The sequence below is a fragment of the Enoplosus armatus genome, chromosome 4, assembly GCF_043641665.1.
Source record: "Enoplosus armatus isolate fEnoArm2 chromosome 4, fEnoArm2.hap1, whole genome shotgun sequence".
NCBI lineage: Eukaryota > Metazoa > Chordata > Actinopteri > Centrarchiformes > Enoplosidae > Enoplosus > Enoplosus armatus.
In genome coordinates, this window is record NC_092183.1 from 13,603,475 (window position 1) to 13,627,951 (window position 24,477).

Genomic DNA, 24,477 nt, shown 5'->3' on the forward strand with positions numbered 1-24,477 from the left:
CCCTGATCCCCCTTTCCCCCTCCTCCAAGATTCACCATGCTTATCAAGGAGTACCGCATTCCCATGCCCATGAGTGTGGAGGAGTACCGCATCGCCCAGCTCTATATGATCCAGGTGAGGTCACAACGCCATATTCCCCACCAAATTCTCACCCACACACACACCTGACCCAAAACAGCCAAGTGATGCAGCAACCAGAGGAAGAAAACGAGCAGTCAGAGAGGAGATACATTAACTCAAGGGATTTTTCTCAGTGTGCCCAATTATGAAATGATTGGTCACATGGTGTCCAACGCCAGTGGAGTAATGGAACAAAGAACGCTTGTGTGCTGATAGATTATCCAATTTAAACTCTCTGAGGCTGGCTGTTTCCACCCGTCATAGGCTGCATGTCTTTATTCAGGAGGAGGGTGGGGGCACCCTGCTCTCACTGCAAACTCGGTGCACACACGTACTGCCGTGATGGAGATGGACATACTGCTTTGTCTGTGTCAGACAGTTTCATCTGTTGAACCAGGCCCTTAGCTAGAGACAGAGGGCCTATGTAAAAGCTGTAGGGTTTACGGTTCCAAAAAGGCTGATTTATACAGCTTTACTTATCCTGTGTGGCAACATATTTTCTCTTCATATGACATGTATTTATGAAGGAGGATTTGTTTAATCCAGTGGTACTGCCAGGTGCACTGTAAGCAGCAGCACACAGAAAAGGCATGAAGAGCAATCACTATGACAAAAATATATCAAAGATTCAGCATTATATAGTTACTGTTGTTAAGACATGTACACATTTAGGCATTTAGGTGCATTTTTCTGTTTTTAATTTTTATCGTTGGAGGCACCTGCTGATCTTGGTACTAAACATTCAGCAAGTGTATTGGGATTTGAGCTGCATGGTTATGTAATGTGGATCACAAGTGGTTTTTACGTTTGTTGGAGAGCAGGTTGCAGTTACCGGCCTGTTTGCTCCAGTTGAGGCATTTTGCTGGGTTCAGTGTGTCTTGCTTCTTCAGCGATCTAATATTGTCATAGGAATGTCAGTGAAGGTGTTTTCATCCGGAAATAAGAATCAGAAGAAGTGTGTGAAATATTTATAGTTCAAGGACAAGTGAAATCAGCAGCTAAATCTGGTAAATTTATTCTGGATTAACGACCCTTTACAGCCAACGTAAAGTAAAATATGGACCCTGAAGTATATTTATCGAAGGAAGTGTTACCTAGCTTACACGCTTCAAAAAGAGTATCACACTTTTCAGTTGACAACTTTGGCAGTTATTCTGTTGTTTTTTTTCTCATATCCTCCCCCCGGTGTACCAAACAGACAGGTAATCCAGTCGAGCTGTAGATGGTTGGGAACATGACTCAACGGACATGCCCCAAAGCAAGCAGACATTTCAAGACAGTGCAAACTAGTCACTGCGCCACACTTCCTTGGCACCTTTGCTGTATTGAACAGTGTATTTTGGAGAGTTATTAATTATGTGAAACACATATCTACTGTAATTGTCATGTGCTGCTTCACTCTCCAATTTTAGTCAGACAGGACATTGTGCAAAGACATTACACATGTGCAAGCAGGATTACACAAAGTTTTGGTCGATGAAAAAAGCAGTTCATATGTGCATTCTCAAACATGTAAACAAATCATATGAAGAGGAATTCTTACATTAGTGACCCATAGTTACCTTTCCCCACTTTGCACAGCCTTGTTGCTGTGAGGCTTCTATCACTATGGCAACCATGACATCAGCAGCGTGCCGGTGGTCAGGTTTTGTTCGAGAGAGGGAGTGAATGAAAAGAGGAAATGGAGGATAAAAAGAGAAGCTGCGAAGAAGGGAGGGGAAGAAATGAGAGAGGGGGTGGAAGGAAAAGAGAGAGAGAGAGAACTGTATTCTGAGCAGAGAGGATTTTGCTGGTGTCTGTGGATACCCTCGCTTCATTGCTGTATGTTACCAGGGCAACTGCAGCATGTAGGCCTGCCTGCCTGCGATCCATCCCCGGTGTAAGCCTCATAGATGAAGTCAGGGCCCTAGGACAGCCTGGCCATATCTGTACCTCAGCAGGAAATGCCCCACCCCATCTCTACTTGCACTTCCCTTCCTTTGCTCTTACAACGCCGCCTTCTTATTTGATAACTAATTGTAAATTCATTATCACCCCATAGGGATTTGCAGTAATGTACAAAGCAAATGCGGTATGTGTGAGAAATTAAATATGAGAGGATCTCACTGTGTCTCATTCATTTGCACACATCTATCATGTTCTGACTAAGCAACTGTATCTGTGGAGTGAAGTGAAAAGCAGCATCTCGAACAGGAAACACGCCTCACTAGCTCGACGGCAAGAGGAAAGAAACAGGATGTGACTCCCATCCTGTCTGGGCAGTCGGATCTACAGACATATAGTAGGCTTTGATGGTGCTGGATTTTATTTTGCATGGGTTTGATGGCTGTTAGAGAGAGAGAGAGAGAGAGAGAGAGAGAGTCGACACACTTCCAGAGCCTCTTGAAAGCAATTTCTTCATTTCTGTTCCCCTATGGGTACAGTTAACATCTGTACACAAATGAACAACGCACACTGTTTTCATTAAGAATCCAACATTACATTCAGTATTATCTACTCCCTCATTTCCCTTTTTTTCCTAAGAGAACGGCTGATCTTTCTCCCGGTGAGCTGGAGAAAATCATCCGTCGCTCCAGGAGGGAGAAGAAGTGACACTGCGTTTGACAGGCTGCAGTCACCTGTCAGCCACCTAATTAAAGACACAATCCACTGCAAAACACAATGAAACCTATTTTTTCCTCTTACCTAGTCTGCTGACTTTACATCCAGACATAATTTGCCAACATTTGGAGCTGTCAGCTGTACACAAAGGAAAGATAATTACATTTTGAAAACCGAACAGCAATCTCTCTTTGCAAATATAATGACAATACTACTCACAATAATGCACTGACCTTATTGTAATCAGTCTAATTGAAAAGCCAACTGATAGTGCTCTGTGTAAGTGGAAAGATATACGTAGATATATGTTATTGAGTTTTTCCTTTATATGTGTTGCTCAACATTGTGAATCTGTGTAGACACGTTTAGTGTTTATATGTGTGTGTTTCTACAGCTGCATACATTTGATAGTGTTTGTATGCATACAGTACACTGTAAACTTGACATTTACATCAATTGTCTCATGTAAAGGCTGCGTGTACAGCCAGTTTGACTGTGCTGTGGCGTCTGTGCTGTGTCTTTGGAACTGTGTCTGGACTGTTGAGAGCAGAGCGGGTGGCTAATGAATGACCTGTCAGAGGTAATGAGGTCCGGAGCACTGGACGCCTCATGGCTTCCTTCTCCCTACTCCACTGATTCACTGCCTCGCCTGCATCGCCTCACTGGACTGACTGGAGAAATCTGTCTCTCCATTATCCCAGCGCTGCACTAAATTCTACGTTTAACATACTTTGAGTTGTATGTTGAAAGACGACAAAGGCTGATAAGATAAATACAAAATATGATACATCAGTAATCTCTGACATTTATGGTCCTTGCTCTTTGCTCCCTGTGTTTTTAATATCGTCAGCACTTGGACTGTGCTCTACTGTCTAGGTTTCCCGTTTTACTGATTTCATAAGAATCACAAATCTTCCTTGTCAGGCTACACATTCCTGTCTTTGAAGCTTTGAGTCACCTAGCTGTAGGTCTACTCAACTGCATCAGCAGGCTCCACCCAACCTCTCTCCCTATGTGCACCTGGAATGTAAATATGGGAAAGGTGTGGCTCCATGAGCTGGTTTTGGGCTTCCTGATTTGCAATTCAGAGCTGACAAAACTTTCAGGAAGCTATTCATTTCGTTGTGTGTGTTGTCTTGTGTTTCAGTCTGCTGACTGTGACAACTGAATGTGTCTAACGCGTCAGATTCTTGTCTGCAAAAGGCACCATGTCCATTTATTTGTTTGTTTCAGTTCTGTCTTAAACACCTGTTTCAGATTGAGGGTGAATTTGTATTCATATTTTTAATTGTAACACTCCCTTTATACTTCACTACTTATGAAAACATGAAACCTCATTTCATTATTCCTCTTACAGAAAAAGAGCAGAGAAGAGAGCTGTGGTGAAGGTAGCGGGGTGGAGATCCTAGAAAATAAGCCCTACACAGATGGACCGGGTGGGGCGGGCCAGTACACCCACAAGGTCTACCACATTGGCATGCACATTCCCAGCTGGTTCCGCTCCATATTGCCCAAAGCAGCACTGAGAGTTGAAGAGGAGTCCTGGAACGCCTACCCTTACACCCGCACCAGGTGAGGTTTGTTCTTGCAGGAGGGCCACCTCCACACCTCTTCAGAGCAGGAGTGAGAGTGCATTAAACTCCGCCAAGGCTGCGCAAAACTCTAAATTTGTTATTTTAATAATAGAACACCCAACTGTGTGCATGGGTGTCTAACTGCCGCAGCTGGTAGGTGTACACACATTTAAAGACAAAAATTCAACCCCTGTTTGTTTAGAAGATGGATAATAAGTAAAACCCTGCTTACATTCAGTGTAATACATATAAAATGCCATGAGTGGCGAGTGTGATGATGTCTAGTCTGAAGTCCTGCTCTACCTGCTGTCCCTCAGTAAAAGCCAAAAGAAAATAAAGACCTCAGAGCAAGTTGTCAGAATATTATGAGCAGACCATCAGATCGGCGTGTGGCCAGCAGCTCTCCCAGGCTGTTAGATGTTGATGGCCCCTCATTCTCAGGGTGTCGGTGTGTTTGTCTGTGTGGTGCCTGACAAACACAGACGTGATGTGCCCTTGACTATACTGTCAGGATATTGATAGACTGCAAGTGCCTGTTGACACATCTATTCAACCAGTGACAGCTTTGCTGCAGACGCCTCAGATGCAACAGATGGGCATGGCTCACACATCTTCTATCCTCAGCAGAGATAGAAGGGTCTTGTCACTCTTAATAAAATAGTTCTGATCTTGAGCCATTCAGTTGAAAAGTAAGTCTCTTAATGAAGGCAGTTGTCAACCCATAATGCACTCTTGCTTTATTGGAACAGTTGTTTTGTTCTGTACCTAATTTTGTTGCCTCTTCTCCTTCAGATACACCTGTCCCTTTGTTGAGAAGTTCTCCATTGATATTGAGACCTACTACAAACCCGACACAGGCAACCAAGCAGATGTCTTCAACATGAATGCAGCAGAGAAGAGGCAGAGGACTATTGGTGAGACAATTTAGTATCAATCCTGAACCGTTATGACAATATAAACTCAGATATTGAAATATAGATTGATATGTATCAGGCTACTTAAACTTTCAAAGTCAACCACAGGGCAAGCTCAATATACATACTCTTGCGATTCATTATCTACAGTGGAGTTATATTAGAGAACCAATACAGCAAGTAATGACCTTTTCTTGCAGTAGTTATTTAAGGTGTCAGGTTAGTATTAGTTGGTTTGGTCTGGTGGTTTCATGGTGTCTCTTGTGTCTGAAACATAAGGAGCAGGTGTGGCCCACTTGTGGCAATTTAGTGGTACTGCATACTGTTGTATTGTTAAATGTTTGCCTATTGAAAATGAAGCTGCTCAGTAATTAATGGTTTTAGGGCATGCAGTGACCCAGTTACAACATTGATTGTAATCATTTTGATCAATGACTTATTTTTGTATGTGTTTGTCAGCCTGAAATTCAGTTATTAAAGACAGAGAATATGTAACATCATTCATGCAATACATTTAAAACACATGGCTCCATTAGTTATTGCTTTCTGGAATTAAACTTACGATCTTTGGCAGACCCAATCGACATTGTGACAGATCCCATCCTCCCTCATGAGTACAAAGCAGAGGAGGACACACGGCTCTACAAGTCAGTCAAGACCCAGAGGGGTCCTCTGCGGGACGACTGGATAGAAGAGTACAACAATAACCCAGGGAAGACCCCCATCATGTGTGCCTACAAACTCTGCAAGGTGGAGTTCCGCTACTGGGGCATGCAGTCTAAGATCGAACGCTTCATCCATGATGTTGGTGAGTATGCACTCACAGATGTTGCAGTCTTTCATGTGATGTAGTAGTTTGTTAGTTTTCCTATTTTGACAGAATATTATTTAATTCACATCTAAATGTAGAAACCCTTTTAGTTAGGTGTATAATATTTTCCATCGTTTCTCCCAAGGACTGAGAAAGGTGATGGTGCGTGCCCACCGGCAGGCCTGGTGCTGGCAGGATGAATGGTACGGTCTGACCATGGAGGACATCCGGCAGCTGGAACTGGAGACCCAGCTGGCCCTAGCCACGAAGATGGCCCAGTTCAGTCAGGCAGAGGAGGCCACAGAGGCCAACGGAGGTGCTCCGTCTCCAGACAAAGACCAGGAGGTTAAAGAGGCGATCAACTCCATTGAAGCTGAGGAGGTGGTTGTCAGCTCAGGAGGAGAGACTCTCCAGCCACGAGGTGTACTCACCAAGCAGTGGTCCACTTCATCCCGATCCTCCCGCTCATCCAAGAGAGGAGGTGAGGAGCACACTATCTTCACCTATTCATCTCTTTAACCTCTGCGTATGACCGTGTGTGAGACTGACACTGGTGTGAAAGGTATCACAAAACCAACATTCATTATGTATTCACATGGCTCTCTCCTTTTACTGTAGCTCTGCACTGTCCTGAGCCATACTTCCTTCACACATTATCACATCTATATGTACACCTCATCACGCCTTGAAGCCTTATTTGTTCAGTCTGCCAACTGACTCCATTCCACCTTAAAGGTTAAGGTATACTAACAATAAGTCAAACCATCCCATCAGTAAACACAGCCAGTTGTGATATTTGAGACCTGTCCACACTGCAGGCTAGTATGTGAAGAATTCAAGAAGGTCAAGCGTCAAGCTTGTGAAAAGCCAAAGTAGCACTTTCCATTTTCTGTTTGGATGATTTTTTGTGCACATCTCTATGTAGTATAAAGTGATAATTCTCCCAAAATTAGTGTTTTGAGTATCACTCCCCCCTATAAGCTTGAAAGATGGCAGTTAACAGTTGCAAGAACTGCAGCTGTGGTTGAATTAATGTGGGTTACCATACTCAATACATTGTAGCTCCACAGGAAGTACCGTAATGGCTATATTAATACATTTCTACAGCCATCAACCCACATGAATTCAAGTTGACCACAGCCACAGTTCTTAGTAAAGAAGCAAACAAAAAACTTTTACAGCCACCCTTTCCAGGTGTCTGATACTCAAAAGATTCAGCCTTGTATTTTTTGGTTCAGCTATACACTGAAAAGTTGCACCAAAGCTGAATGAATCAGAGTCTAGTGAGGAGCTCTCAGGTCAAATTGTTGAATTAGTGTTCATAAAGTCGGGAGCAGCTTTTTAGTATGCAGACTTTGCTTTTCCATCCGGTGCCTAATGTTAATTGGAATGTTTTTACTCTACTTGGCTATTTTTGCTCACGCCTCCACATTTGCTGTACCACCCAACTTACCTTGCATCACCCGTAGAGCTCAGTGGATCTCACCTGGGTTATTTTTAGCAGCAGCATTGACATCACAAACCACATGTCTGTACACACCCATCTCCAGTGTCACCCCTACCTCAAGGCAGAGCTCACTGTAGCTGCCACCTGGACCCTGACTCTCATCCAGCATGCCTTGTTTCACCCCTGTGACACCCCCCTGTGGTTCTCTCCTGGCCTATTTTTAGCAGCAGTGCTGACATCACAGACCAGCAGAGGCGGACGCTCTTTCGCTGTGACCCTCCCCTTCACCACTGCTGTTTGCTTGTGTGTGCTGACAACTACAGCTGTGACCCCCTCTCACCAGCCTGCCCCTTAGAGCGACGCCCCCTCTCTTCCTCCGCACTAATGATATATGAGGCATAGACTGAACACACGTGATAGACGAGGGCTGCTTTTAGTATCAACACTTTCCTCAGCTGGCATTTGGTAGTTGCTGTGCCTGTAGCTTGTCTGTGTTTCATTGGGCCTCACTTTTCACACACCCCCCTGACCACCAAGCAGTCCATCTGTCATGAAGTAATGCACCGCAGAGACTGTTGCATGTTTATATAACACTGTGTGTGTGTGTGTGTGTGTGTGTAGGGGGGCGCGCGCGCTGGGGGAGATTGTGCAATATTTCTTTGTCATAGAGTGTGTGTTTGTTAAAAAGGGAAAGAGAGAGGCTGAAACACATGTCCTAAAATAACAGTGAATTTTTTGTTCATGTGCGGTCTTTCAGTGAGCCCATCACGTCACAGCATCTCAGAGTGGAGGATGCAGAGCATAGCGCGAGACTCAGACGACAGCTCCGACGAGGAGTTCTTCGACGCTCATGGTAACCACAGTTTTGATTTGAAATTGGAGTCGATAGTTAGATCAATAGATGTGTTTGTTGTGCTCAGTTTTCCAAGAACCTGCTTGCTCCCTTCTCCCCTGACTCTGCATACATCTCTTTAACCACAGATCAGTTCTTAAACTTCCCAGATACCCAGCATGCTTTGGGGCTGCAGTTGAAATAGGTGGGTGTGGTGCGACACCCGTGCTCTCTGCTGGATGAGTTTGGCCGAGGACACAAGCCAGGTGTCTCATCCTGACGTGCAGTTCAGAAATCAAAATCGTCTCTGCCCATCAGTCCCCCTCTCACCAACACACTCCAGTTCCTGCATCATTTTTTACACACACACACACACACACACACACACACACACACACACACACACACACACACACACACACACAATCATTTACAATCCATGATGCGTCCAAGCAATAAATGAACCCCCCCCCCCAAATAATTCACCAGTGTTTGTGTGGTGAAATTGTTTAAAAACGTTTAGTCATGATGATGAAACAAGAATGAAATAGTGCTGTCATTTATTATATTGATACTGATTTAGCTGCAGTCATTAGTTTTCACCTGTTTCAACTTTAATAAATCTCTCCTCATGTTATTTTGAGTAACTGGAATGCAATCATTAGACTGAATTGTGTTGACATCTGATAATTTGTCGTGTGTTGCAGTATTTATGTTTGTATGGATTAATTATTGCGTGTTGGGTGCCTGGAGTGAATGCACAGTACATTTTATCGAATTAACCAATTAAATGACTACGCTGTCATAAATAAGTGTACATAACCTTCTGTCTCAGTGACCGTTAATGCAGTTGTGCTGCTCCAGCGTCCATCTCAGTATAGTCATGATTTACAGATGTTCCTGCACTGCAGAGATGACCTTATGATATAAGCAGTTATTTAATGATGGTAAATAAATGAGGTTGGTGTATCAAAATGAACTTGAAATACAGTGTATATGAACATATGTGTGTGCTTTGGTGCCTGGATGAATAACATGATGGTGGTACACTAATTAAATTTGGAAACAGACTGACTTGGCTCAGATTGCCTTTGATATTAGATTTCTATCTTTAAAGTTTGCTAGTGGCCATGGTCCTCTTGCAGTAATCATTAATTACAAACATTTGAGATGCATGTCCAAGTTTATTTTTAACTGTCATGTTTCCCTTTTCTGTGTGGCAGATACATACATTTCTAGTGCAAATTAATAAAGGAAAGCTTTAGGAGGAGAACTTATCATAAATACACATTCAGTGTGCCTGGTTTAACATGACTTATTGATGGTTTGAATCTATGAATGATGGTACAAACTTATAAAGCTAGAATTGTAGTACTTATTTTTCAAAACAGATAATACACTAATATATCTGCTACATTTACACATTTCTATAATCTAACTACTATAAAACTTTCATATGAAGCTGGAATAAAATGTTATTTATTGGCTTGAATTAGGTAAAGTCTACTGATGAAATAAAGATACCCCTTTACCTTACCCAGTTTGAGACTGGGTTGTTATACATGTGTATGAATGAAAGAAATTGAACCAACTGAGAAAATAACTTAAAAAGCAATGAAAGAAAAAGTCACTTGATGGCGAACTGTGTACCGGACACATCATCTCTATTAATGACAGAACTGGCTGCAATCTCCTGTTAGTATTTGCAAAGGAAGTCATTGAAATAAAATGATTTCCATTTCTTCAGAATAGCTGTGTTATTTATTTGCAGTGTAACTACTGTGAAAGTCAATGGAGTTACATGACATTTTTACATTCAGTTTTAGATTTGATTTTTTCTAACACAAACTAAAGTGAACAGGAGGTGGCTGCCAGAAAATACTGGCAGTACAACAAAAATGTCCCAGGAGAGAAATTATTGGACAAAAGGGGATATTCTCTTTTAGATCCTGAACCTTCCTTTTTAAATCCCAGATAATGTCAGTGGATGGATAATGCAGTCCATCAATAAATGTATTTACATTCAGGAGATACATGCTAGTTTAAACCTTTTCTCAGTAGGTCTCAGTCCATTATGGTAATAAAGCAACACCACTTCTGGTCCACTGTTCTCCAGCACACATGTACTTTATTTAAGATGACAAAACATGTGCCATAGGTTAACATAAAGGTTATATTTTAAACATGAAAATATCCAGCATAATATGCATTTGTTGGCCACCACAGTGAGTGATGCTTTACATGAAGTAATTATAGATTTTATTTATTAGTGATTTATTGTTGAAAAGGTTCCTTTACATCGGTCAACTGTTTCATTATATAATTGAATAAGCAAATGAAATATATACGACCCTGTTAATCACTGTAAATTGGTTGCACTGTTGGTGTCATGACACATAAACCCTGAATGGCAAATACACTTCAGCTGATCATGATTTATCTTGTGTCGCCCCTGCAGAGGATCTCTCAGACGGCGAGGAGGTCCTCCCAAAGGAAATCACCAAGTGGAACTCCAACGACCTCATGGACAAGATTGAAGCTGCAGACACAGAGGGAACTCCTGGTATGATGAAGACCATGAGCACGTCATCATCATGGACAATCACACAGCCTCAGTACTTGATGTTAAGAATGTGTGTGTTTGCAGGTGAGCTGTTCAAGGAAATGACAGTGGATTATGAAAGAGCAACCAGTGAGGAAAGACTAGATGAGGTACGTGTGTCTGACAGTGAGTGTGCATCTACAAAACACAACTCTAACCAGCCTTCTCTGATGCAGAACCATGTCTGAAATAAATAATCCTGAAGAACCATCTACAGAAAATGCCCTTCAGGACCCAGAAGCTTCTGTTAAACTTGATTTCATTTGAATGAACATAGTCATTTGCATCAGGTCTTACAGTTTTCAAGATAAGAGAAGGGCCGTTTGTCCCTGAGCCTCTCTGTCCTCTTGTGTTCAGATGCGTGGCTCTGTTAGCGGCCAAGCCGATAGCTCTCCCATTCCCACCATCATGGTAACAAGGCACCAGTCAGTAAGTAAACATTTTGGCCCTAGTGCATTGTGGGCTACAGTAGCTCCACAGAGATCCCCAATCCCCCTGAACAAACCCAGTACTTACTGCCCCTGCCCTTTTTCCCCACCATTGCCTAAATCCATGTGTACTCCTCAACCTCACCATCCTCTGTTCAACTCCTGTGTTCTTGCAGCCGTGGCGTTGAGTGTACATACAGTGCTTCTTTGAAAATGTTTTGTATCAGACTCAAAAGACAAACCTGCACATTATGTTGTTCTTTTTAATGTGACTCGTCCTCAGGAAGCATTGTCGTTGTTTGCTGTTGGTTGAACAGTTGTCCAGGTGGAATGTAGGATGGCTCTGTTCTGTTTCCCTTCATGGTTTTCCGCCCCTCTCTAGTTGTGAAAAGAAGTCTGTACAAACATTTTGTTGTGTGGTCCATGTTTGAAGAGATGGACACAAATATGACTCACAAATCTGACAAAACAAATAATTTGATGCACGACAGCTAAGGCATTATTGTTTATCTGTGATTTTTCCCACTCAGTAAGCATGTTGTCTTTGGTCATGCTGATAAAAAGAATGTTTTCATAAATGAATATATAATTTATTGAACATTCTCCAAGAGCTGTTCCTCGTCATCCCCATCCATCACCCTTTTTTTTCATTTTCTGCTCTCAGGAGAACTCGTCCCAGCAGAGTCTGCAGCCTTCCAAGATCCATGTGCTGATCTTGGTTCTGCACGGAGGGAACATCCTGGATACAGGTGGAGGGGACCAGAACAGCAAGCAAGCTGACGTCAACACGATTAGTACGGCTTTTGACACAGTCATGCGTGTTCACTATCCCGCTGCGCTGGGACGCATCGCCATCCGCTTGGTACCCTGCCCTGCCATCTGTGCCGAGGCCTTCTCCCTGGTGTCCAAGTAAGAGGACACACATACACTCATTCTGCATGCTGCAGCTATTGACTGTGATTGCTGTTTGTTTTTGATGGAAAAGGTCCAGGTGCAGCTCATGACCTGGTTTGTTTGTTCACACTCCTCTGTGGACTCCCTTGATCTTAAAAATATGTTCACAACTCAATTGTGTTCATTTGCGTCTTTTGCACAGCCTGAGCCCATACAGCTACGATGAGGGTTGTCTTTCCAGCAGCCAGGACCACATCCCCCTGGCAGCTCTCCCTCTCCTGGCCACCTCTGCTCCACAGTACCAAGAGGCCATGGCCACCGTCATCGTCAGAGCCAACCAGGTGTATGCAGATTTTATAAAGTCTCTGGACGGGGCAGCCTTCTCTGGCCAGGTCAGTCACTGTCCTGTGAAGTTATCAGTACTGTTGAATGATCATATACCAACACTTTTGAGTTGTTGGATGGTTACCTTGTGTAGCTAGATATTATTATTCTTTGCTTATATTATTATTTTTACATTATTCTTATGTTAACATCCAATTATTTTTACTTACTGGAACTTCTCTTGAACTGTGTTGAACCCTATGAATATATGTCAAAAATATGATGTTTTATTGACTTTATATCTGACCATTGACCACTCTAGGTATGCCTCATTGGGGACTGTGTTGGAGGAATCTTGGGATTTGATGCACTGTGCAGTAGCAATCAGACAGTTAATGAAAGCCAGAACAGCAGTCGCAGGGGCAGTGTCGTCAGTGTGCAGGTAAGAGACAAAACAGTCAGAGTAGCGAATACATATGTCAGCCGACATTGTTCCGACACTTGCATGAAACATAAGTTCCTAAAATATGCATTACATCTATAATTTGTCTAAATGTAAAGCTTTTTTTTCTCCCTTCATATTTAGATATATAGACTCTTTCTAAAGTGCTGTAGTGCTGTAGGTTTTCACAACAAATGTTTCTGAATCACCCCCACAGGACCAGGACCTCCTCTCTCCTGGTATCATTGTCAACAGCGGGCATGGGTCAGCCTCTCCGACCCTGGAGGGCAGCCGTCACCTCAGTCGCAGTAACATTGACATCCCTCGTGCCGGTGCAGGCGATGACACCAAGAGACAACTACCACGCAAGAGAAGTGACTCCTCCACCTACGAAATGGACACAATAAAACAACACCAGGCCTTCCTGTCCAGGTGTGTTGACAAAAATCCTTACCTGGGAGATAAAAGAGCTCAGTTCTTATTTTATGCAATGTCAGAGTGTGGTTTATTTTTACTTCTACATCAGGAAATGACTGTGCTATCCTTCCAGCTTACACTCCAGTGTCTTGCGGAACGATGCAGTCTCACGCAGGTCGAGCAGCAGCACTATGCTGGATGGAGGCTCCCTGGGGAAGTTTGACTTTGAGGTGTCCGACTTTTTCCTGTTTGGCTCTCCACTTGGCTTGGTACTAGCCCTGAGGAAGACTGTCATTCCTATGCTTGATGGTAAGCTAATTTGGAAAGAGGAATGCAATGCTTCTAATCAGTGATAGCAAACAGTGTTTATGTTGCATATGAAACATTATGCAACAAAAAAAAATACCTTTTCTGTCAGCAAAGGTTCAAAAGGTTTACCTCAGGTGGAGATGTACTAATTAGCATAGTGAGGGCATACCTACAAAGCTCTTTTTCATCATAAAATTGCTGGTTGTTGTTACCAATATTTAAAAGCTAGTAAACCTCATATGTTTTTAAGAGAAGATATCTAAAGAAAGTTATTGTTTCCATCCGAGGGAAGGGCTGCATAGATACTTCCCTTCTCCTCTCTCATGTCTTTGGTTTGATTTCTCCCCCTAGTGGCTCAGCTGCGGCCTGCCTGTCAGCAGGTCTATAACCTGTTCCACCCAGCTGATCCCTCAGCCTCCCGCCTGGAGCCTCTCCTGGAGAGGAAATTTCACCTCCTGCCTCCCTTCAACGTGCCCCGTTACCAACGCTTTCCCCTGGGAGATGGAAACTCTGCCCTACTGGGTGAGCCCTCTGCACAGATGATGTATAAAAGCCTCATAGATATCAATTCACTAAATATCCAATCATTACAGCTTAGAATAATTTATCCTATCCTTTTAACTTAAGATCACATCAGCTGATACTTCAGACACTGATTGTAAACCACCGTCCCGTTTCCTATGGATGCATGCCACACATGCCTTAAAGACATCTTAGTAGCACAGTATGAGTTCCTTTACACACAGGGTAAACATTGTCTCAAAGAAAAATGAAACATTTTTCTACTGTTTGTGCTTCAAGTCTTTTGTGAAGCAGTTTATTCATCTAAATGTGGTCATAGTCCTGCTGGTGGTTTCTGTTTGGACTGGTCATTATAGTGGAGTAACCCTTAGAGCCTCATCCTACACTTTTGATACAAATACAAATATGTCTATGATTCACCCACAGATATTAGTAAGGTAACTAACGAGTGTTTGTAATGAGGAGTTTTTTCTAGATTAAAATACAGTTCACACTTCAACCATTGATCCAGGAACCCTTATTAAGCTGGTTAATAAGATACTTCTTAAGGACTTCAGGCCACGGTTTTGATGTGTCAGAGTCCTGAAAATGAAAGCTTTTATCAAATGAGCTGTCACTGAATATCCTCAGGTCTGCCTTGTGTAACTAATTAAAAGTCAAGACAAATTCAAGACCATTTTTGAGTTAAGAAAGATTTTATGACAAGCAGATTTACAGTCTTAGATTAGTGTTATGTGATGGTATATGACTGATTAGCAGCTGTGATTCAGAAGAAATGGGCTCAACTAAGGGCTTGACTCTGCTTTTTTGTCTCATGTTCAGTTGTTCTTGCTTCATATGTTTTTGTGTCTTCCTTGTCTTCTTTCCTTCTTCCTCTCTCGGCCTCCTGTCCCCATATCTGCGTACGTGGCTCTCTACCTCCAAAACCCCCTCCCCCTGACCTCTGCCCCTTCTGCCCCTCCACCTTCCTCTGTAGTGGAGACAGTCCAGAGCAACTCTCAGCTGCTACTTGACAGCGGGCCTCCCTTGTCCTTTCGCTGTCAGGAGACCATCAGTGAGACCTGCATCCCTGTGCCTGTGCTTAACTGGCAGGAGGGCTCCCTCAAAGCCACACCCGCCACTATGGAGTGTGTGTAGCCTCTCCCATTCACCTGCATCTGTCCTCACCCCCATTCACTGTGTTTCTTTTGTCTGTTTGTTTTGTCCTTATTGCTGTCACGTCCAAGATGCTCAGATTTATACCTACCATGTGTCCTTTCTGAGTATTCCCATCGTTGTTGTTTCAAGAGTCATGAGCTGCAGTAGTGTTTCTGATAAATCCTGACAAAGATGCACTGATAGACCAGTATATATGCTGCAGATACACCTTCCATTGTAGCATCTGAATTACTTTATATAAGCAGTATAATTTCCTGCTTGAATTCTTGGCCCCGTAAGAAGTAGAAATAATACAAAATTGTTACAAGTTGCCATGGAAATACTTTGGAAAATCTGATAAGCATCTCATGTGGTGTTAGATTTTGTTGTTGCCATCCCATATTCATGTCATGTTCAATGTTTGGAGGACGCAAGCATTTGTGTTTGTGCTGTGGTTTTTAAGTCGGGTTTTAGTGTGTCTGCATCATTACCATAATATCAGATCATTGATGTCGACGGAGGGTATTTCTACTATCGTCTATATTTCAGAGAAGTTTTGATGTGAAGATTGTGCTGCTTGTGATGTTGTGTTTGCGCGGTGCACTGTACGTGGAGCTCTATACATCCTGTATATACTGTTCCCTATGTTTCTCCTTGTGATAATGGTCAGAGGTCATTTGATTTTATAACATCTCCAGCATTATTTCATTATTTCTACAAAGACAAAGGACTAATATGATATTACTTTGCTGTTCGATAAAAATCACCATCATAAGAAATACTAACACATGGGTGTGACTGTAACAGATGTGGACATTTGTGATTTTACATTCACTAAGTGTTTTATGTACTCATGCGCCCGTGTTTCTGCTCGGTCGGTTACAGAAATTTGACCTTGGCTGCCATGGGGCCGCCTTTTGGTTTCACATGTCCTCTGAAACCATGGTGCCTGCTGTCACATTTCTCTCCTGCCACCCTAACCCACATGTCCCTCCCCCTCATCACTGTGAGTTCCCCTTGCCTGTGTCTCTGTCTAATGGGATCTCCTTGTTTCGACTCAATAGCGGATGTTGTTCAGTCTCATGGTGGTGTCTTCATGGACAGTTCGTACCCCTCATCCCCCGTAACGGGCCCCCTCTCCCGGGGCCAGCGGAGGGCCAGTGAGGTCAGCATTGCCAGCCAGGTCTCAGGAATGGCAGACAGTTACACTGCCACCAACATAGCCAACAGTAAGTGTTCTCAATACCAACAAGCCTCTCTCTCTTCCTTCCACTCACACAGACACCGGTTTAGTTATTCTCCCTCATTCTCATTCTCTCTCTCTCTCTCTCTCTCTCTCTCTCTCTCTCTCTCTCTCTCTCTCTCTCTCTCTCTCTCTCTCTCCTCTCTCTCTCTCTCTCTCTCTCTCCCTCTCTCTCTCTCTCCCTCCCTCCCTCTCTCTCTCTCTCTCTTTCTCCCCCGTTACTCTGACTCTACACACACACCCTGCACTCCAGCTGGAGCATGCTAGTCAGTCAGATAGACATGAATACCCCGCTCCTTTTTCTACTTCTGCTCAGCCTGGCTTAACACCTGAAATTCAAAGTCCCAGTATGAGCAAGCACAGTCCTGAAGAAGAGCAAGTTTAGCGCCACTTTTCACTGTCTGTCTTACTCTTATCCACTGTCTAAATGTAAATGCAATGAACGAGTGCTGCATTTATCTAATGTTGCAATGCATGGAGACACCTGCCTCCCTCAGCCATTCCTGCATTGTCCACTCCCGAGCGCAATGTTTGCTGAGATGACCAGTATTCTGTTGTGTTTTATGTGAGAGTGTCCTCCAAAGTCCCCCCTCCCTCTCTACTTCACTTTTGTTACCAGAGCATTTATTTGTACCCCACATTATTGTTCTGCACACTGCTGTTTTAGCACCTACGGTACGATCCTGGAGATGCGCATAAACTAATATGACACCAGAGCATGACTCTGCCCTACTGCCTTAGCTGTTACTGTACTAACTTATTTTTCGGCTTGGACATTCACAGCTCTGTTTGAGGCAGCTTAGTGACACTGGACACATCCCAACATCACTGTTCATAAACATACCAATATGCATCCATTTTTTCATATGATTTCTTTCTCTTTCTCTTTTCTCCTCATAGCCAAATCATGCCAAATTAACCAATCCAAAAAGTTTGGCCTTTTGTCCCAAATCGCCCTATCATCACAAAACAAATTCTTCCTGAAAAGTCCTCCTAAGTCCCGTAAGAAAGCAGAGGCTGGCAAGGCCACAGGATCTCCTGATGCAGGTCTAGTGGCAGAGCTGGACGGTGAGGCAGAGACTAGTGAAGGGCTAAGTCCCATTGGCCAGTACGAGAACTGCCTGTCAGCTGGGCTGGACTGTGCTATATCTGATCTGGTCTCACTGGACTCCCAGGCTGAAGTGGAGCAAGGTATTTTTCTAAGGGAGTGGATTTCTGCAATCAACGTGAGGCTATAGCTCTTTTCTGTGCGCTGTTCTATACTGTGTCAAAATCCAAAAACTCAATGCTGCTCCTCCAGAAAGTCTCTTCTTCCTTCCATTAACTTGTATTCTTCCAAAATTTTATTAATAAGGATTCAAGGCAATCGCTTCCATCGATGAGGTATAATGTATAAATCCAGACCTTCCCATTCTTTCCAAATTATGATCTTTTTCGTGCCCATACTAACATGGATAACCATCCTCACTTGCTCATATAATCATGTATTTGTTCTAACTATCTTTTTCTTCCTTCTGCATTTGAATTTCAGCCCTTGATTTTCCTGTTAATAACACTTATAAACTCCTGATTTCCTTCTTTTAGCCGAAGAACTTTCGGGAACCGGTGATGATTGTGGTTTAAGATTGAAACCGTCTATTTGCTTTAGCTTCAGGGGTGTTGCACCTTTGCGTGGCATCACATACCTCACACTGACTCCTATGGTTTGAACTTACGTTTCTGCACCTTATTCACTCCATTCCATCGCAGTTGCAGCACGTTGGTGGGGCACAAAGCGGCTGGACTTTGCCCTGTACTGCCCAGATGCTCTGACCGCTTTCCCCACAGTGGCTTTACCACACCTCTTCCACGCATCATACTGGGAGTCCACTGATGTTGTGTCTTTTCTCTTGAGACAGGTGAGTCAACATTAGAATACCTGCCACTCTTTATGGCCTGTTAATATGTGACCAGCAGGCTGTTAGTCCTCTTCAGAGATACTGAGGATGAGTCATTGAAATGTCTCCTGTAGGTCATGAGGCATGAAAACTCTAGCATCCTGGAGCTCGATGGAAAAGAAGTGTCTGAATTCACCCCCTCCAAACCCAGAGAGAAGTGGCTCCGCAAGAGGACTCATGTTAAGATCAGGGTAGGCATCAGATCTACAAAAGCTTTAAAAAAGAAGTCAGTGTCGGAGAACTTATGACTCACAAAATCCTGAATTCCGTCCTTGTCTTGGACCTTTTTCAAATATGGGAAAAAATCAATTTGTTAAATGGCTTGGACAAAACTACATTTCAGCATGTAAGTTTCTTTCACCCTTTGACAGAACGTGACTGCCAACCACCGTGTAAATGATGCAGTGTTCACAGAAGACTCCCAGCAGGTCGTGACAGGTCGCTTCATGTACGGCCCTCTGGACATGGTCACTTTGGCCGGGGAGAAGGTGATCTCTCTTTTGGCATCACGACTGCACACATAGACTGATGTCAGTCATGCCTGTGTAATCTGTGCTCATGGTTTTGTACTTCCTCTGCAGGTTGACCTCCACATCATGACCCAGCCTCCATCAGGAGAATGGGTGTACTTCAACACAGAAGTGACCAACAGTAGTGGCCGTGTGTCTTTTGTCGTCCCAGAGGACAAACGTCTGGGAATCGGGGTCTACCCGGTCAAAATGGTTGTGAGGTGAGATTAGTTTGTCTTTTTCAGTTCCATTTTCACAGCAGACTTTTTGACTTGAGAGAAAGAATAGCTCTGTTCTATTCAAGTGTCCCAGTAAGCCATGACAATATGACAGTGAGTCAGCATGCACAACAGCAAGACCCTGAAACCAAAGCAGCTAAATAGAGTTCAGCCATATCTTTTAGCCCACTAGGTTTTTGTTACAAAATAGATTCAGATTTGAATATGAACCATGGTCTTTTTGCACCTTGGAAACAGAATGACATCCACATCTGGTTATCTGTAAAGATTAATAGTGTCCCAGTATTTGAGGTTTCACACTTAAGATTCTTCTTAATATCTGATTTGGTTAATCTAATTATAATTATGGACCTGTGTCCTAAGGGGTAAGTCAAGAAACCTTTTTTTCCCCCACTTGGTCTTTGTGTTTCTTCATTTTCTAACTCTCTGTTGTTCTTTTCATTCTCCAGGGGTGACCACACAGTTGCAGACAGCTACCTGACAGTTATCCCACGTGGCACAGAGTTTGTGGTATTCAGCATCGACGGGTCATTTGCTGCCAGTGTGTCAATCATGGGCAGTGATCCCAAAGTGCGGGCAGGGGCTGTGGATGTTGTCAGGTACCTGGCTGCTCTTCTTTTCCTGTTTTCTTGGGTTTGAAATAAGAATCAGACTGAAGCACATTCACATGTACCGTTGTTATTTATGTCTTAGTTCTCTCCTCCTCCTCATTGCAGGCACTGGCAGGATTTAGGCTATTTGATCATCTATGTGACAGGACGACCAGACATGCAGAAGCAGCGGGTAGTTGCTTGGTTGTCTCAGCACAACTTCCCTCATGGCATTGTCTGCTTCTGTGACGGCCTGGTCCACGACCCACTCAGACACAAGGCCAACTTCCTCAAGACCCTGACAGAGGTCAGACTGGAAGGAAAGGAGGATTGGGGGCGGGGGGGGGCTGGCTATGTGCAATTTTATATGCACCGTAGTTTGTGTATGTGTAGTCATAATCTTTGTGGAATGAATATTTTAGAGGTTAAAACAAAAACAACAATGCTGACATGGTATTATTATGAGGGAAATATGAACTAAATTCTTATTCATTTGATTGATTCCAGGCTCACATGAAGATTTTTGCTGGCTACGGATCAACCAAAGACATCTCAGTCTACACCTCCATTGGCCTCCCTTCCTCCCAAATATTCATCGTCGGTAGACCCTCCAAGAAGATGCAGCACCAGTGCCAGGTACCATTTGATTATTTTATGCATAACGGTCATTGGTGGGGTCTAATACTGCCACTCTTACAACCAATTAATAAAAAAATTAAAATCAGATGATCAGATTCTTTATAGTTGACAGTATGTCTCTGCTCTCATTCTCTCAACAGTTCATCACAGAGGGATATGCGGCTCATTTGTCCCAACTGGAGTACAACCACCGTTCTCGGCCAGCTAAGTCCAGCAGTGCACGGATGGTCCTACGCAAAGGCAGCTTCGGCTTGGGTGCAAATAGCGACTTCCTGAGGAAGAGGAACCACCTGCTGCGCACCATCTCCTCCCAACCGGCCCCCAGCTCCCCAACAGGCAGCATCCACAACAGGCCAGAACGCACACAGAGCCAATCAGACGGTGAGCGGCTGGAGTGCGCTCACAGCCACAGCCAGGGAGCAGCACAGCGCAGCATGAGCATCACAGCCAGCTGCTGGGGCCGCAGCAGCAGCACCAAGCTGGAGCCAGGCGTTCTCAGCCCCAAATGAGATTAGGGAGACGATGTGAGAATACCTTCGGGAAAGTGACTTAAAAATACAGTGCCGAGGAAGAGACTCATGGCAAAGATAAATGCAAAGAGTGAAAACAGTTGACTTGCACCAGATGGGTAAATACCACAATGAAAACAATAGGTGCTACAAACCACTCTTTATAAAACTAACGCCAGTCACACTCAACACATATATTTATGGACAGAGGCTATGGTTATATTTATTATAAAACGCACACAAAACTCAACAGGCATTTCAAGAAGCATCTTCTTGAAACAGCAACATGCACACAAATAGACATAGCTTATACTGTAAGAATCCAGACTGTTTCTACTGTTTAGTAAATATTTATCAATCTTGAATACAAGGTCAGTTTTCCTCCTACAACAGGCTTTTAGATTGGAGACGGTTATACATATAAGTACCCCCATGCTGTATACTTAAGCAAACGACACAAAGTGGTTACAGACAGCCTGTATCAGGTCCAAGTGCTGATACTGCACTGTAACTGACTACTGTGGCCACTTCAAGCACAACAATTACTATAGAGATCCACTTTGTGCATAATAGTTTTAAAGCTATGTCCTTTTTATGTGATAAAATCAGACTTGTCTCGTTCTCGTCTGGGAGCAGAGCTGAGAATCAGGTAAAACTGGATTGAATGTGTGACCAAACAAACAAATCATTTAGCCAAAATGTATCTTTCTTAGATTTTTTGAGAAAAGCATCATCATTTATCAACATTTAAAAGATGGTGGTGTTTATTAAGCCAACTAGAAATTATTTGACCAAGAGCCATTTGTTGCGTATACTTTTAATGTAAAAACAGCAATGACTAAATAATGTTTCACCAAACCATACAGTCCAGTTTTGCTTGTTTTCTAGTTGTCCCTCAGACCAAAGAACCATCCAAATATCACATGAAGCAAACTGCGAAATTACCCTTTAACTGTGGTTGCAGCTGAAACTGTTCCTGGGTTTTTATAGCACTTCACCACATCTCACCACACCTTCCTGAATCAGTAATGTATGACCCAGCTAAAGGGAAAACTCCTACTTCTGTACGGTTAATGTGCCAAAGTAAATAGTATAGAATGATATGCTGTACATGAACAGAGAGGAAGTGATTTGGGTCGCCTGTGTAAAAATGGAATAGATTGTGTAAGTATGTAGTTGTACATAATTGTTATATTACAGTGCAGATCTGGTATCTGGTCCACTGAAGACCAGTTTCAAGTGTCTTCTTTACTCTGGGGGTAAACACCACCTCATTCAGGATACGCTTTATTGATTGATGATGATAATTATTGTTATTTAAGATTATAGATATTTTAAAATGTATTGATTTTGTGAACAAAATTGTGTTTTAAGATTACTTTAGCTATATTGTGTTTTTTTTTGTCTTTAAACTTCAGTTGCAGCAGCCAAAACTCAAAGAGGTCTTTGCCTGGCACAGTATTGTATTTTTATTATTTTAACTTGCAGATCACCAGAATTGTATCAACAGAACTGCTATCGTGTGTCATATATTGTATGTTTGTTATTATCTATTTTGGAAATTTGGGATATGGCTTCTCTCTGGTTATCTCTAAGCTGTAAATGAGGCGTTGAATGTGCTCATAGATAATCCTCCTTAGGTTAAGGTCTCTTCTCTGTTCTGCTGCGCCTTTTAGAGGAAGAAAAATCTGCAAATTGTAAATTCTGTACAATATGCTGTCAGAAGTAGGATCACAGAGCTAAGATTTACTTTATGCTGTTCGCCATTTAGTTCTGAAATGGGTAAAAATGTGTGATTTATTCATTCAAAGGATGTTTATTTGTCCCTCTAATAGGCATGTACAGAGCTAACTGCAATGGACCAATATGGACTCAAATGTAAGGGGAAGCGTGCAATATAACTCAGCCACACCACAAGATCAAACAGACTGTAGAGGGAATGTCACAGTGCATTGACAATCAGTTCAACAGGCACATATTCTACAGACGTCAAACTGCAGAGGGAATCTGAACACATCTTAGCACTCAGCAAACGCACGGGTACACATGCAGAATTTGTAGAGTCCATTAAAAGAAAATAGAGATTTCTCAGAAGAAAGTGCCACTGACCTGACAATGGTATGAAATATTACAGTAGGTTTTCTCCTGTGAACAGACATGCTCAGTCTTAACTTTGTTTTTGTTGCCGTTTCCATTCCAGCACGTGGAGGTCACTCGAGATGAAGTCACTTATATTTAAAAGTGACACAAAAATCAGTATTCAGCTGCCAGTTAATTAGGTCCACCTGTCTAAACATAATGCAGTCCTGCATCACATTATGAAGGTTATAAAGTTCAGTTTTTGTTTGAACTGATTTTGAGAGATTCAACTTAATGGTCATTTTGGAGGCTGTAGTTTGTGGTGCTGTTGAATTGTATTGTTACACTGAGATGTGTCTCTAATATTTTGTCCACCCCTTTTATATCAATGAGGGTATACTTAATCCTAGATCAATGGGTGTACATCCCAATGCAAAGGTACCGATAACATTCTTAATCAGTACTGTTTCTAGCTGTCCTGGTGAAGAAAGGTGTAATAACACACTGTACTACTGTCCCTCTGCATGTTGACCATTTCAGAGATTCGGCTTGAAGCCATACATACAACTGTTTCGAAAGCTGCTGATTAAAGAATGGATGTTTGTACATTGATAGTAATTAGATAAGAGGACAGGCAATGCTGGAAAACATGCACAAGTTGGCAACTACTCTACTATATTCCCTTCCTCAGAGATTTGAACTGCCTGGACATTAAAATCCAGAGAATGTAAAGACTTCGTGGTGCGGTTATCTGTGAAGTTTGGTTACCTCTGGGCAGACAATCGCTTCGGTTCTGCTACTTACACACACATTACCAGAGGCCTTACATTTCCCTTTTCTGCCTTACATTGGGCATTGTGTTGCAAGGCCTAGAATGAACGCTGCTCACTCCCGAATTGACTCCATGGAAAAGGACAGACTGTTTGTGTAGACTTTACGGAAAAAGGAAAAGGCCATATTTTCTTAAAAGGCTTTCGCTTGTTTTCACTTGAAATGTGCAAAGGAAAAACCTATTTGACATTTCACCAACATTAGGCAATCCATCACCGTCTCTAGCTCTGTTCCCCGGGTTAATGCAATGCCACAACTGTCACACCAACAGTTAGCATTCATAGGCTGTGTGTATATATATATACAACATACCTTGGTAAATATTTTCATTGTACAGAGTGTGAATCTTGTAGGTTTTGGATAACTTCATTTTATCCATTCCCTTGTGTTTTTATGTACAGTGTATAAAGAACATATAAAGAACAACTACGTCATTTTGGCCTTTTTTCACACTCTGAATGGTAACATTGTCATGAAGAATAATATGGTTCAGCTTGATGTATAAGATAGCCTCTTCAGAGATTATT

At 42.7% G+C, this 24,477-nt stretch overlaps 1 protein-coding gene across 3 annotated transcripts; it reads left to right on the forward strand.

Annotated features, from left to right (window-relative positions):
• LOC139283767 (membrane-associated phosphatidylinositol transfer protein 2-like) lies at nucleotides 1-24,368 on the forward strand. 3 transcript variants are annotated; one of them, XM_070903801.1, is made up of 26 exons: nucleotides 1-114; nucleotides 4,079-4,293; nucleotides 5,088-5,209; nucleotides 5,784-6,017; nucleotides 6,166-6,501; nucleotides 8,225-8,320; nucleotides 10,758-10,862; nucleotides 10,947-11,011; nucleotides 11,259-11,330; nucleotides 11,994-12,238; nucleotides 12,426-12,615; nucleotides 12,870-12,989; nucleotides 13,207-13,421; nucleotides 13,540-13,715; nucleotides 14,067-14,237; nucleotides 15,214-15,366; nucleotides 16,439-16,603; nucleotides 17,518-17,808; nucleotides 18,367-18,515; nucleotides 18,629-18,745; nucleotides 18,926-19,042; nucleotides 19,136-19,284; nucleotides 19,752-19,901; nucleotides 20,019-20,199; nucleotides 20,400-20,528; nucleotides 20,672-24,368. In XM_070903801.1, exons 1-26 carry the CDS (start codon nucleotides 37-39, stop codon nucleotides 21,038-21,040), a joined length of 4,410 nt encoding a protein of 1,469 aa, XP_070759902.1. In that variant the 5' UTR covers nucleotides 1-36; the 3' UTR covers nucleotides 21,041-24,368. The 3 variants fall into 3 exon arrangements, with proteins under 3 accessions (XP_070759902.1, XP_070759903.1, XP_070759904.1); XM_070903802.1 differs by lacking the exon at nucleotides 11,259-11,330; XM_070903803.1 differs by lacking the exons at nucleotides 11,259-11,330; nucleotides 17,518-17,808.
• The last annotated feature ends 109 nt before the right edge of the window (nucleotides 24,369-24,477 follow it).